Here is a 14,198-nt window from a genome sequence, read left to right as displayed (position 1 = left end):
GGAAAGTAATTTCATCATATTGTGTTGATCAGTGTAGATAGTGTTCATGAGCAGTGATCAACAGGTACTCACAGCGGTACGTACGGTGCAGAAGGGGGAGGAGGGATGTACAAATCCAAGATGGTTGTTCTCCCTCTCTTCCCAGGAGCGTCTGAGGTTTCTGGTTGTCGAGATCTGTAGAGACCTGGAGCTCCCTGAGAGGTCTGAGTGAAGAGAGAGAGATTATTAGTGTGCAGCTGGTTAACATCTATACATTTGTTTCTGTTTGAACTCTGTGTAACAGTGTTTCTGTGAAACAGCGAACACAGCAACAGCAGCAGAGGAGGTGATTCCTTTAACACTGTTTATCATAAAACAACAGTGAGATGCTCCAGCTCGAGCAGAGAAACAGCAGACGAAGCTCTTCTTTTTCCTTTCTCACCTCTAAAGCTTCTGCATTTCCATAAACACAGGAACTTCACTCAGCTCGTTTTCTGCTGCGTCTGTGCTACAAGAACTCATCTGAAGGAGTTTAGGCTGCAGCAAAAAACAACATGAACTCCTCTGCTGATTAAAGGTCGACTTTAGGTTACATGTAAAGCAACACTGAGAGTCTCCTAATAAGCACTGTGTGTGTATCCAAAGCATCGTCCTGCTGCCCCAAATACTCACTATAGCACCAAATGTGTATTAATCCGCTGCTGAAAATAGTCCTCTTTTACTAAAGACAACATTCTCCAGCTGTTTTTGGAGAAAAAAGAAACTAAATATTTGTTTGTGTTATTTTAGGTGTATTTAGTTTAGTTCATTATGCCCACTGAGATGAACTGCAGATTACGTGATTAATCTTTTAAATCAATTGCCAGACAATAACTAATAACAAATCAATTAACTGCTAAAGTAATTTGTCAAATGATTTCTGGCTCTCAGATTTGAGGATTTCTTTTGTTTCCATTTTAAAGCCTACAATTACTGATTATTTTCATTATCACTTCATCTATGAATTTTTTGATTTGTCATTTGATCTATCAAATATCAAAAAATAGTGAAAACTGCCCTGTACATCTTTAGTCCCAAACCCAAAGATATTGAGTTAAAAATTATGTAAAATGGACAAAAGCAGCAAATCTTCACATCAGCTGGAACCAGAGAATACTTGGTGTTTTTACTTTCTAAACAACTTAAATGTTAAATCAGTTTTTATCAGTTGACTTATTGATTCATCCAGAACAACCTTTATTTGTAGTCAAACAAATCACCAGGCTGAGTACAGGAGAGATGTAAACCCTGATGACCTTTGAACTAAATGATGGGTGTGACGATGACGTACAGACAGGCTGACTTCAGGTCTGTTTTGAGAACCAAGATTAGAGACTGAGCTCATCGACAGAGCTGCAGAGCGACGTTTGAGGAGCCTATCTTCCCTCAACACACACATCCTGGACCTCTGTCAACACAAAACCCCTGAAGGTGGTTTGGTGAATTCAGAATTATCACATTGTGGAGTAAAGTATGAGTCATCTTCCATACAAGTCTCACATCAACACTGCCTGATGTTTGGCGTGTTTCCTATCCTTTTTTTTCCAGGAAAAGGGAAGAAGGGATCCATTGTTCACCCACACACCTCAGCAGAGCAGCAGACTGGGTGGCTGCTGCAGTTTCTGGTTGGATCGCTCACAAACAGAAACAGACTGAGTAGAAACTGAAAGCTATGATGGCAGACTGGAAACCAACGGAGAGGGAGAGAGGAACTGAAACAGTTCAGACGGCGACGTCACAGGTGATTTCAGTGCTGGCTCTGCTACCTGTACGAGCGGCGGTCTCCAGCGCAGGTTTTTCAGAGGAGCAGGTGCAAAACCACCGGAGACTCCAGACGGCCTCTTCTTCACCACCAGGGCGACGCTTCCAGTCTCTGCCCGCAACTTCTCCACCAGGTGCTTCAGCTGCCAGCCCACCTGGACCAATCACAGAGCAGAACACTGAACTGTAATGAACACTGCAGTGCACTAGCATTAATTAAGACTTAAAAAGAATAGTTCAAAATGTGGGGAATCTTCTCGTCTAAATCTCATTAAGAGCAAAAATAAACACATATCCCAAAGTTTTGGACGTTTGACTCACCACTGTCTGTTTGTTGACCTGAATGACTTCGTCTCCAGCGTGAATTCTCTGGGTTTTATCTGCAGGAGACTGAACAGCAGACAGAGAAACACAGGACAGACTGGAAGGTCAGTGCACAACCAAAAAACACATCTTCTACTGTTTCCCCAGTAAAGAAGCATTTAAAATGTCTGAAAAACACTGATGCTCTGAAAGTGTCACAAAAACAAATGAGGAAGGACCAGAGGCAAACTACATGTCTATAAACGGCAGCACACTCACGTTCTCTGTCGTCCCTGTGATGACGTGAAGCCCGTCGTAGGTGGACTTGATGTAAATCCCCTGGGAGATTAAACAGATTTGAAGGACTCAGTGTTTGAGAATGTATATGAATCCTCTACATAAATACATCTGTGGTTTCTCTGTAATTTCTTGTTGCAGTGGTGGTTGTGGGGTTTTCCTTTTTGGACTTACATCTGTTTCTGTTTTCGACTCTGCACTGATTGTGGTTCATGGTGCAGCAGAAAAATACCTGTTAGTGTTTCTCGGGGGAAGTCGGGGTTAAATTGTGGTTTTTCTTTTTGCAGCTCCTGGTACTTGTCTGACAGGGATGTCCCGCTGATACGCTCTGAATATAAATGATGATGTTTGTATTCTATCTTTTATTTCATGCCTTTTAATCTGTTACCTGTCGTCCATTTAAATGAAGGTGCCTTTGGACCTTTGGCTGTCAGAACTCAGAGCATGAAACAAACTCTTTTTGTGGAGGAGTAAATATCACACACAGTGGGAGAAGAAAGTAGATGTATTGAAAAGCAGAGATTTAAAACTTATTCTAACGTTAAAAGTCTGTTTAGTGTAAATTTCTCTCTTTTAGTTTGGTAGTTCCCAGCGAAGCTTTGGGTGGAGGGATACGAACACGTTGAAGATCTAGTCTGTGTGGTGCAGCCAGTTTGAATTTCCTGATGCGTAAATATCCACATGGTTAACGCTTCACGTTAATACGAGGTGAAGTGTCGGCGGTTGGTGATCAGAAAACAAGCCTGCATCAAACCAGCTAAAGGTTCAAGGACCTGGACCTGTTATAGACTCGAATCCTGCTGATCACAGGTCAGTTTCAGAGCAGCTGCGCAGCAGAAACACAGAAAGAAGTGAACAGACTGAGTCAGGCTGCAGAGAACAGGAAGCTGCATCACATGTACTGTAATCACACAGTTTGTTTTAAGTCTATGTTAATGCTGGACCAACAGAGTCTGAGCTCACCAGTCCTTCCCCAGGCTTGATGTTGGTGATGTGAACCTCCTCCAGACAGGACATCTCACTCTTGGAGGGGTCAGAGGTCGCCTGGACCGTCTTCTCACAGATGCCATTCAGAGCTCGTGACTGAAACACACACAAGAAAAACAGCAAACAACAACAACATTATAACTGATCAGAAAGTGACAACAGCTGCAGTTTCAGTTGGTTTTGTTCCACGACAGACAAGGATCCTCCAGGAGCCTGAGGCCTGAACACCGTCTTATACAATCATCATCTTCTACTGACTAGACTCCAAAGCCTGGAGCACCGCAGGGGGTCTGAGGTCATGGGAAGCAAGGAGGTAATCAGGAAAACACACAGGCAGGAAATTACAAGTAAACCAGGAAAACAAGCTCCTCTGCAAAGTTAATGAGTCCTGCTCCTTCTTCTTCTGTTGTAAATGTTGGTTTATTTCTCATCATCAGTTTATAAATTAACTGGTCTCTGTGGCGGAGAACAGGCTAACTTCTGTATTTATTTTTACACAAAACTTTAAAAAACACTACAGAGGTTTCTTTTATTGTTCTCAGGACTCCTTCTGCTTTATCTGTATCTGCAGTGTTTCCTCCTCTGGTTGACTTTGTCCAGGTGAAAACAAAACCTTCCACACTGTAACTTCACTGAGATGTGTCGCTGCTCAGCGACACCCCTGTAATGCTGTTAGTCTGAGGAGCATGAAAACACAACATTCATGCATTCAAAGGGTCTCTCATAGTGTCATGTTTGAGATGCTTGCGTCATTTATGTCACTTTAAATAATAAAACAAACTTAGAAGCAAAAATCACAAATGGTTTTAAGGATCTAACCTGCATCACTGAAGCAGGAGCAAAAAAACCCTCAAAATGGCGTCCTGAGAACTATGATCGTCTGCAGTTCTAGCAGCAGGGAGGGTTTTTCAACTGTTATTAAACTAAAGTTCCTCTGGTCTGAAAACACCTATTGTTGATTTATGTAACTAAACTAAAACCTGAGGTCTCATTAGAGGAGGGTCAGAGGTCACGTTGGAAACTGACGATCGGTGGGTAAAGTTGATTCAGTGTTCTGGGAAAACCAACAGGAAGTGTTATCTAAGACAAGAAGTGGATGGTCCTGAGCTGAATAAACAAACCTGCAGCCTCTCTCTCTCTCTCTCTCTCTCTCACACACACACACTAAACACCACGGGACACTCAGTACAGGATGGCAAAAGGAAATGTGTGTTTAACTGACAGTGTGTATATGTGTTCACATGCTTCAGATTAGTATCTCTGTGCATCCAAACAAAAGGAAAAAGAAGAGAAGCAGCACTCACCACTTCCAGAATCTTCTCCTCCATCTCATAAACAGTACAATCCTGCAATTACAGAGACAGAGAGACTGACTGATGGTCGTCACACTGCAGAAAAATAACACTTCAGTTCAAAACACACAAAATCTGCCTCAGAAAGAAGATGAATCATATTTAAACTAGTTTCAGTCACACAGACAACAAATAAAATATTCTTGGTAAACAGGTGCATTTATATTAGATTTAATGATGTTAATGATGCAGTTTGATTTATAAGTTATTTATAAGTTCTTTACTTCTATTTTTAAACTTGTCCAGAAACTGCAGGTATTTTCCTTTATTTTGTGCTTTTATTTTGAAGAGGTACATGTCAACAAACAGAGACAGCTGATCTGTGGTCTGATCTGACCACAGCAAATTATCCATGAAAATGAGGAAAAGAAAGTCACGAGTAACCTCCTCGACCCCACAGACTCCTCAGTGCTTCCTCATTAGAGAGAAGAGCTGCACAAACATCGTTTAAAACAGAGCTTTACAGTTCAGTCATTTCATCAGTAATATTTCTGGCAATAAGTTTGATGACATCAAGAAGAGTTTATGTTTTGAGGAAAAAACACAAAACAAATAAATAATAATTACTTAATAATTGATAACTCCCAAAATATCTCTCCCTATGACGAAGCTGAAGTTTTCAATAAAAACGTTTACATGATTTTTCACGAATGTAATACAAGGCTCATGCAAACTTTTAAACATCCAAAGCTGCTTATTCTCTAGTCCTGAAGAGAAATACAGAAAATACATTCACATATGATTCAGATTGAAAAATCATGTGGAAAATGGAACATATTGAAAATACTGACCCACAGCTGAACATATCTGCTGACCCATAATCTAGATCATAATGTATGTGGATAAAATTTACAGAAATGAAAAAATTAAATATAAAATATCCAACTATGAAGATATTTTCAGAATAATTTAAAGGTAATAAAGGGAACACACACACACACACACACACACACCTCATGCAATATGCAGAAACACCAAAAACAAACTGAATCTAAAAATGTGTTTTGTTTGTTAACAGCTGAATTTTAAGCCTGTCGTATCACATGAGGTGGTGTTCCTCTTTCAGAAGTCTGTCTGTATGAAGAGCCGTGATGGTGGTAAACAGAGACGGGATGGGAGAAGAAAAAAAAGAAAGGAATCAGCGGGAAAACAAATATTTGAGAAATGACAGCCTACAGGAGAGTGAAACCAGAGGGAGGGACCGCAAACGCCTCCCAGAGACACTGAGAGGATTCCTCCTGCGGTTGGTGAAATAACAGCTCCCTGTAAACAGGCTGACAGGATGATTGCATGACAGCTCGGCGGGGCGACGCCTCAGTGCTGCTTAGAGCTCTGCAGTCACATGTAGGGAGGTGACACACTGTAAAAAATATCCAACTGCACTGTGAATCCTGAAAACCAAAATTTCACCTCTGGTTTGCTCTCAGTAATAATATTAAATCACAAATGTTGTTATTGGAGAGATTTAAGGGCTTTTTAATTCATGAAAACTGAACCAAGTAAAACAATCTCTAATTTCCACTGAAGCTGTTGTGTTTGCAGCAGCTACCGGTTAAGGTAGTATTTTGTATGATCAGTGTTTTCTGGCATGGCATACTAGTATAAAAAGATAAATATGTAAAATAAATAAATAAATAGTTGTGGATACACTTTAAAGTCCAAAACAGGTTAATAAAACAGACAAGGAAAGGTTTTCCCACTAGAGCAGCAAATGTGGATTCATCCGCCACTGCAAATAGTCCCCAATAAACGCACTATTCCCTCCTCTGTTTGATTCAAACTACAGTGACCAGATGTATTTAAAGATTTATGTTCTCAGTAGGAACCAATGAGCTTGGAGCCAAAGGACAATAAGAAACATAAAACAATGCCAGCCTCATCCCTGATTAAGCTTTTCTGTATCAGTAGAAACATCATGAGTCCTGATCCCTAATGCAGAGCAGGTCTTGTAGGTTTTAGTCAGTCAGCGACAAGTCTTTCATCTGCATGTTTAATTAGCATCATTTACCCTGAGGAGCCTGAACTTCTCCTAAGAAGTATCACTGAGTTCATCGTCTGATTTTAAAGATCTCATGTACTGTACACGTGTCTGAACACGGCTCATTCACAACAACTTGTTCCTTTAAAAAGCTTCTTTCAGCAGATCCATGATGTTTTCTTTTCCACTGCAGCCTCAGTGTGTGTCTTTGCATGGACATGTGTGTCGGCAGGAAGGAGCTGATGGGATGTGAGTGAGCATTAAAACCTGCACCTGAACGGTACAGAAGATCCAGTATGGACTGATTAATCTACTGATATTCTACTGGTTTAAATGACACACAAGCAGGAGGAGGAAAGATTATCAAGTCTAAAGAAGTTGATCATGATTTGATGATTTCCCTATTCAACTGGTTTTTGGGTGAAATGTGTATAAAATGAAAGACAGTTAAAAAGCAAAACTCTTCAGTTGTTTGTTTTGGTAATGCTGATATCTGAAAGAGAATCTTCATCAAAAGGACTTTGTACATGTAAACTACAGTTATCTGGTTCATCGTCATGATTATCATCAAAGCTGGAAAAACAAACAGTCCCAGAGGTCATGAGATGAAAAGTTTGACTTCACTTGCCCCTTCTGACAGAAGTATCTTCCCACAGAAAACATCTGATGAGATGACATCTGAGTTTAACTGACCTTCTGGACGGTGGAGGTGAGCTCCAGACAGAGCTGGATGATTCTGCTTTTGGTGGAAGTGAAGTCGTTGGGGCTCGTCAGAGGAGTCCTGAAGAGAGAGAATATTGTCACTGTTATTGTTACAGTGGGTGACCTGTAGTGAAACTGTGAACCCTGCCACTGATGCCTGAGTTTGTAAGGTTGGGTTGTAAAAGTCTGCTCCACTTTGGTTGCCAAAATAGCCAGATTGGCTGTGATCTGAGGCTAACAATCGGAACATTTAAAATGGCATCAAATACATTCAGGTCGACAGCTTTCACCTGCTGCAGTTATCAGATGTAAGTAGTGAAATGCTCTCTGCAGACCGGTGTCTGTACTTGTCAAAGATCATCTATGATGATGAAGATGAAAAAGTATCACTCTGTTTCCAAAATTCAAGCTCATAAGCTCAATGATTATGAATCAGGACTTCAGCATTTGGAACAAGAAGGTCAATAAAAATAAAAAAAGGAAGGAGTCTGCAGCTGTTGTTACTCTCAGGCGGCTGATGCATTTAATCAACGCGTCACATCTCCTCCTGCAGGTCGTAAACATTTATTAGGCCACCACTAATTAATGTTTTTGTTGCCTCCTCAGTTAATAAGAGGCGATTACTCATCTTTGTTTCTGTTTTGATGAACTTTAGATCAAATGTCAAAAGCTGAGCCTGATTTGATTTGAAATGATTTGTGGATTTAGTAATAACAGCTTCAGATTCAGTGAGATGCTGCTGAACCCCAACCCTCTGTGTTTTCTTCTGTCAGATGTCAGGTGTGTTCTGGGCATCAGGGTTTGTGTTTAACAGCTGCAGTGAAGCAGGAATTTTCTTCAAGCTCATACAAGCTGAGAAAATCCTGAGTGCAGAGCAGAGACACCCCGACAGCTGACAGACAGCACACATGTTTAACAGGGACCAGCACTAATAATAACTGTGTCACAGTGAGAGTGTACGAGATGGTGCATTTTAACACGCTTTTGTTTCCTTGGGAACCGTAAACTCTCTCAGGCGGCCTTGTACTTTATAGGGGATGTGAACTTTAACATTTTTCGTCCAACAAGCTCCACTTGAATGACGTCTTTTCCATTAAACAAATTACTAAACACTTTAAAGATGTTTTTCTGTGTGTGTGCTGAGCGTGCTTGTGTCTACCTGTCCAGCCAGGCCAGCAGACTCTTGGCAGCTCCGATCAGCTCGACCACGGCGGTGAGGAATTCGTTGGAGGGCTGATGGGAGTTCTTGTTTTGGTAGGCAGGGTTCTTCCTGCGCTGCGATACAGCACTGCTCAGGTTGTGGTACGCTGCTCTCATCTTCCCCACCAGGGTCTTCAGGTTATCCGACTCCACACCGTAATTCTGTTAAAAATGTGACGAAAAAATATAGATCTTACTTTTTAAACATAATCAATGCATTAGATTAAGTTTTCCACCTCCTACCAGCTTTACTTGGTGTTTGAGTGTTTCTAAATATGTATCAGCTGAGGTGAGGTTTTTGTTGTTCCCGGTGAACGATTATTTATCACTAAATCTTCAATCACCTCTAAATCTCAAAGCTACAGTTGAGTTTATTCTGAAAGAACAACACCAACTTCCTGTTTTGTGGATTAGATTTAGAGGATCGTTTTCTCCTAGTGTTTTAAAAAACATCTATATCACCTCAAAGGAAAATTGGGAATGCAGCTTTTGTCATATACGCCTCCAAACTATCACTATAATATTGTTTATTATCTTTTGTCCATCGATTTTAGTTTTTTTGTGTAAAGGACTTTGAGCTACATTCTTAACATGAACTGTGTTGTTTTTATTATGAAGAAAAATATGAAATGTCTCAGTTTTCATGTTAAAACTACACATAAGTTCTTTATTCATTTTTGAACAGCTTCAGTTCTGAATCACACATAAATCCCAATCAGCTCCAGTCAACAAAACACAAACCACAACCTTCACATCGTATTCAGAGATGATGGGAGGGAGTTCATTCTCATGACCCACAGACCAAACACCCCCCACCATCAAAACACACACACACACACCAAAAAAACCCACACACATTCCTACAGACCAGTCACCATAGAAATGATTGGACTAAAAAAATATTTTCACACACATTCCACCACCTCACCTTCCTGACAGTTCATGGGAACGATGATAACGATCAATAACGATGATCAGTTCTGTTCAGTAAGGGCTCTTTGGTAACTCTGGTGACAAATTAAGAGAAATAATATTTGTTTTATCTGTTAAATAAATAAAAGTCAAAGTAAAGAAAGAATCTGCTGGACTGAATTAGGGCAACAGCATTTATTCACATTTTTTGACTTCTGATTTCCAAACTTATTAATAACTGCAGGTGATCGAATTCCTCTCCCCTCGTCTCCACACATCTCAACAGGATCTATAATTTATTCTCTGTCAGGTGACGGTGTGAACACGCTGGCTCGCCTCAGGCGGCTCAGATGTTTGAGGCGTCGTGACGCTCAGAGCCAACGAAAACATCTGCAGCCAAACTGACATTCCACCTGTCGACTCACTGCACTGTAAAATAAAAACCTTAACGAAACATGACACCTGACCGCCAGTTAAAATCGTGTTTGAGGTCAAACTTCACATCATGTTAAAAGTAACATGATCTCAGCCTGTGAGAAGCAGATGTGTCAATCAGAGAAGAGCTGTAGATGAAGCTAAGAGCTGAGTAAAGCAGGTAGAATCAGACTGTGAATCAGAATCTGATCTGCTCACAAACAAAACAAACAAAAATCTGCTGTGTTTAAAAACTGAAGAAAAGCATGAACTGAACAGAAACTCTCCTCTAGAGTTGCAACTAGTGATTCTGATTAACTGTTTTGTCTTTAAAGACTCAGAAATCATCTTGATGGTTCACTGACTTAAAGGAGAATGGAGCCTCTGTCATTCCCACTCTGCTCCCTGAACACCTGTTGTTGCAGGTTCGATCTCCCTCTAACTGAGTGACGGTCTGTGGCTTAAACTGCTGGAACCAGACCCAGCACGTTCCAGAGTGATGGTCTTTTCACATACAGCGTGACGTGAAAATAGAATGCTGCAGATCAGTTAAGACTTAGAAGTCATTAAAAACCAGCGTTCATCTCTGATATCCAGCCAGGAAACTTTGAAAATATCAAGAATTAGAAGCAGAGTTTGTTTCCTGCAACACTTCCTGCTCCAGAAGGAGAAGGGGATCATGGGTAATATACAGCGTTCATTAACATTCCTTTAACTTTGATTATGACCCTGTAGTGTCTGAACAGTAAAAGTCAGAGCAGAGAAAGTGCCTCCTGCTCTGCTGAATGAGCCTCAGATGGAAAACTGATCATCTGACAGCCGACGGAAACTGGTGGAACAAAGCTACAACAGCTCTTCCTCTACACACTGTACACTGTACAATGAATGTGTGTGTGTCAGGGGAAGGGTGGGGGGTCCGTCTGACAGGTGAGAGGGGTCACATCTGTTTCCTGCTCCACACCAGAGAGCAGTAAACTCAGCCCAGTGTCGCAAAAAATACCCACAACACGTCACTTGACCTTCAATTCAGATTAACAGGAAAACTCTCCCTGAAACACTCGAGCTGCTGCTGATGTTCACTCAGTTTTACACAGTTTAGTATCTGATGAAGAAGATGGATGGAAAAACTGAGTTAGCCCTGAAGCTGGGGCAGCTGGGAACCTAACCTCTCCTGAAAATACAGACCTCCCCTTAAACTTACAGTAAAGAAGCAGAAAACATTTAGCGTGAAGTCGATTTGCTTCACTTCAAGATAATGCCGCCATTTTTGTTTCCAACAAGCTGAGTCATATCAGCCACAAACTTATCTCAGCCCATTAGCACATTTTTTCACACACAGATTAAATGACTGTAAAAAATGTACAAAACCACATCCTGGTGGATAGGAGGACAAACGATCGACCAAGCCTCAGTACATTATCTCTGAACAGAAGTAGCAGTTGTCATGTCTGTGGTCAGTCGTCCTTTTATTTCACTGTGGCGACAGCAGAGAGTCAGGCTCCATTTGAAAGGCTGCTGGATCCCATTCAGCAGAGTTACACCAGTAAACCTCAGCACCGACTGTAAATCCTCCTTTTCACTGCGACAGACAGTCAGAGCTCATAAACAGCTGACTGAGGGGCTCTGTCTGGACCTCAACACTGTAACCCATTCAAACAACAAGTTTGTTGGTTGGTTCAAACTAAAGTTTTACTCTTGTCCTGAGAAGAACGAGGTCAAACATTGTACAGTAAAATAAATGTTAGGGCTTTAAAGTCCTTGCTTGTTATTTTATTTACAATATTGGACATTTTCACAAAAATACGGAAGTTTCACAGTAGACACAGTAGTCAAGATCAAAACTAAACACATTTATTTTTACTTAATTTAGAATCAAATTGATTTTGCCTTCATTCTTGTGCATTTTACCACAGCTACTCTATTAAAAGGCATGCATAAGTTAGTAGAGAGCTTACAATGATTACAGTTTGCCTCATGCAGCCCTGATTTCATTTATGTCATGATTAAATATCAGTGGGACAAGGGGACTTTCAGTTTCAGAGAGACTGTTGCTGCGTTTATTTTTTTCAGTGTACAGTGGAGGTATTAAACCCAGTGCTGTGGGCGTGTTGCCAGATCTGATTAAGACTTAACAGAGTGCATTTTATTTACATCAGCACATTCTCTGGCAGGAGAGCGAAGCCTAGTATAAACCTCTGCTATCAGAGTATGTGAAGCAGCTTCATGAGCCCGACGCTCAGATTCAACAGATGATCACAGTTTGAAAAGATGCAGGAGAGTCAAGAAGTTAAGGAGCCTCGAACACAGAGTCCTTATAAAGTGACCACAGGTTTCTGGCGTCTACTGAGTGCAGCTTTAAATATTTATTTGTATTTATTTGGGGTGTGACAGAGCACAGATGTTTGTGTTTGGTAGCTTCTGTCGACATCTCAGAGCTGCAAGTTTCAGTTTGTCGGAGCGCTTCTCTGTAAGCTGCTTCATCCAACATGCTGTCAAACACAGACCTAAGTCCTCCTCACAGAGTCAAACAGCCTCTGACTGGAGATTCAGACTAAGACAACAAGCACAGGAGAGTTTATCGCTGTGGATCTGCCACTGTTGTTGCAGAAAACACAGGATTTAAACATAATGTGCTGAAGGTACAGACTGATGCAGTCCCTCTTCTCAGAATCATAACTCTGAAATCTGAAGACAATGCATACGTAATCTTTCCATATTCATATCCATATAAATGTCCGTAAATCCACCTTATGGACACTTAGGGACATTTACAGGGTTTTCCACAAGTGTATACGATGTCCAGCTGGGTGAAGTAGTAGTTTTTAAGAGGGGGATGGGGGGGTGACATCACAAATGTTATTGTTTTCATTGTTAAGTAAAACTGGGTAAAACATTGAATAAAGTCACATTAAAAATCTGTGTTTTTCTGGTGTTTTCCAGCAGACACAGGAGTTAGCTGAGCTGCTGCTAACATTAGCTTAGCTTGTTTTTAGGTTAGGATTCCTTCAGTGTTCATCGTTCAGGAGGTTTTTATCCACAGAGGTCTCCACCTCTCCAAAACAAACAGACCCAATCATTAAAATCAAACACTGAATAAAACTGTTTCATCTTGGACAGATACCGCTTCTTTCTCTGATCACTAAGACCCAGACGTCCGATGACAAAAATCCTTAATCGAGTTTAAGATTATAATGTTATGAAAAGTGACGGTGATGAGACTTGAAACAGTGAGAAAGTAGTCAGCTGAAAATGTTTTAATGTCTGGCCGACGGCCAGTTCTTAATGAATATAGGATCTGTAATCTCATATCCCTGTAACACTGACACTTTCATTCATTCAGGAACAGATCGGATACACACAGTAATGGAGAAAACTGCCAGATTGCCACTGGCGTTTCTGCACAGCCAAAGTTATTCTTAGAAAAATAACGATATACTGTTAAGGCAGGAAGTGACTCTGCTGTAAGACGGAGAGGAAAAATACTTTAAGTGCTTGAGCCATATGATAGATTGTCACATGTATATTTATCCAATGACAGGTTTACTGACCAGAGCGCAGAGCAGATCCACAGCCTCCAGCACCAGCTCCTGATGTCCGACCCGCGACACGCCCAGAGACACCAGCTCCTGGTGGGACATCCGGAGAAGCTTCTCCCCGTCCACCTGCTGCCGCTGGAAGGACGGGATGTACTGCTGCAGGCTGTCATCCAGACCTGAGGGACGGAGGGGAGACAACACGCTGACTTTGGGTTGTTTCTAGGATTTATTGGCAGCATTTATGATTTTAATATCTATAATTTGACCTGCCCTGAGTGCAGTAGGTCACAGGGTGGAGAAGGATTATTAGTATTGTACATATGAGAGAGTAAACGATACTAAGACAGAGTTTCCTTTCAGCAGCTGAGTTTCTGTCAGAGTTGTCTCTGTTATGATCCATTCGAGTCTGACGGCAAACACAGCTACTGAGTCAACACAGACTTATTGACTCTTCCTGCTGATCCATCACAGCGACACAGCTCACACCATCCTGTCACCTGAACACACCACACCTCACCTCAGGATCAGCTGCATCACTCTGGGTTCAGACAGACGCACTGTCCCTCTGTCCTCTGACTCCGACTTTAATAAAATGCTTCTACACTTCTGACATTATAGGTTTTAACCCCTGTTAAAAGGTCTGACCCCAATCAATTAAGATCAAACGCAGCAGATAAGACCTGGCCCGTTCTGGGTCTGCAGGATCCCCCTGACCTTACGTGATCTTGAGTGAGACAC

At 41.3% G+C, this 14,198-nt stretch overlaps 1 protein-coding gene across 1 annotated transcript in view; it reads right to left on the bottom strand.

Annotated features, from left to right (window-relative positions):
• cnksr3 (cnksr family member 3) overlaps positions 1-14,198 on the bottom strand; it is a 40,436-nt gene that overhangs the window by 14,096 nt on the left and 12,142 nt on the right. The window contains exons 2-10 of the mRNA XM_018660114.2: positions 13,473-13,636; positions 8,558-8,760; positions 7,390-7,477; positions 4,671-4,712; positions 3,343-3,462; positions 2,362-2,421; positions 2,101-2,169; positions 1,785-1,934; positions 73-203 (exon numbers count right to left, since the gene is read on the bottom strand). Of these exons, the coding sequence (XP_018515630.1) occupies positions 73-203; positions 1,785-1,934; positions 2,101-2,169; positions 2,362-2,421; positions 3,343-3,462; positions 4,671-4,712; positions 7,390-7,477; positions 8,558-8,760; positions 13,473-13,636 (1,027 nt within the window). The remainder of the gene's footprint in view (positions 1-72; positions 204-1,784; positions 1,935-2,100; positions 2,170-2,361; positions 2,422-3,342; positions 3,463-4,670; positions 4,713-7,389; positions 7,478-8,557; positions 8,761-13,472; positions 13,637-14,198) is intronic.

The sequence above is a fragment of the Lates calcarifer genome, linkage group LG7_1 (genome assembly GCF_001640805.2).
Source record: "Lates calcarifer isolate ASB-BC8 linkage group LG7_1, TLL_Latcal_v3, whole genome shotgun sequence".
Taxonomy (NCBI): domain Eukaryota; kingdom Metazoa; phylum Chordata; class Actinopteri; family Centropomidae; genus Lates; species Lates calcarifer.
Note: the sequence above shows the minus strand (reverse complement) of the source record. Positions and strands in the feature narration are given on the sequence as shown.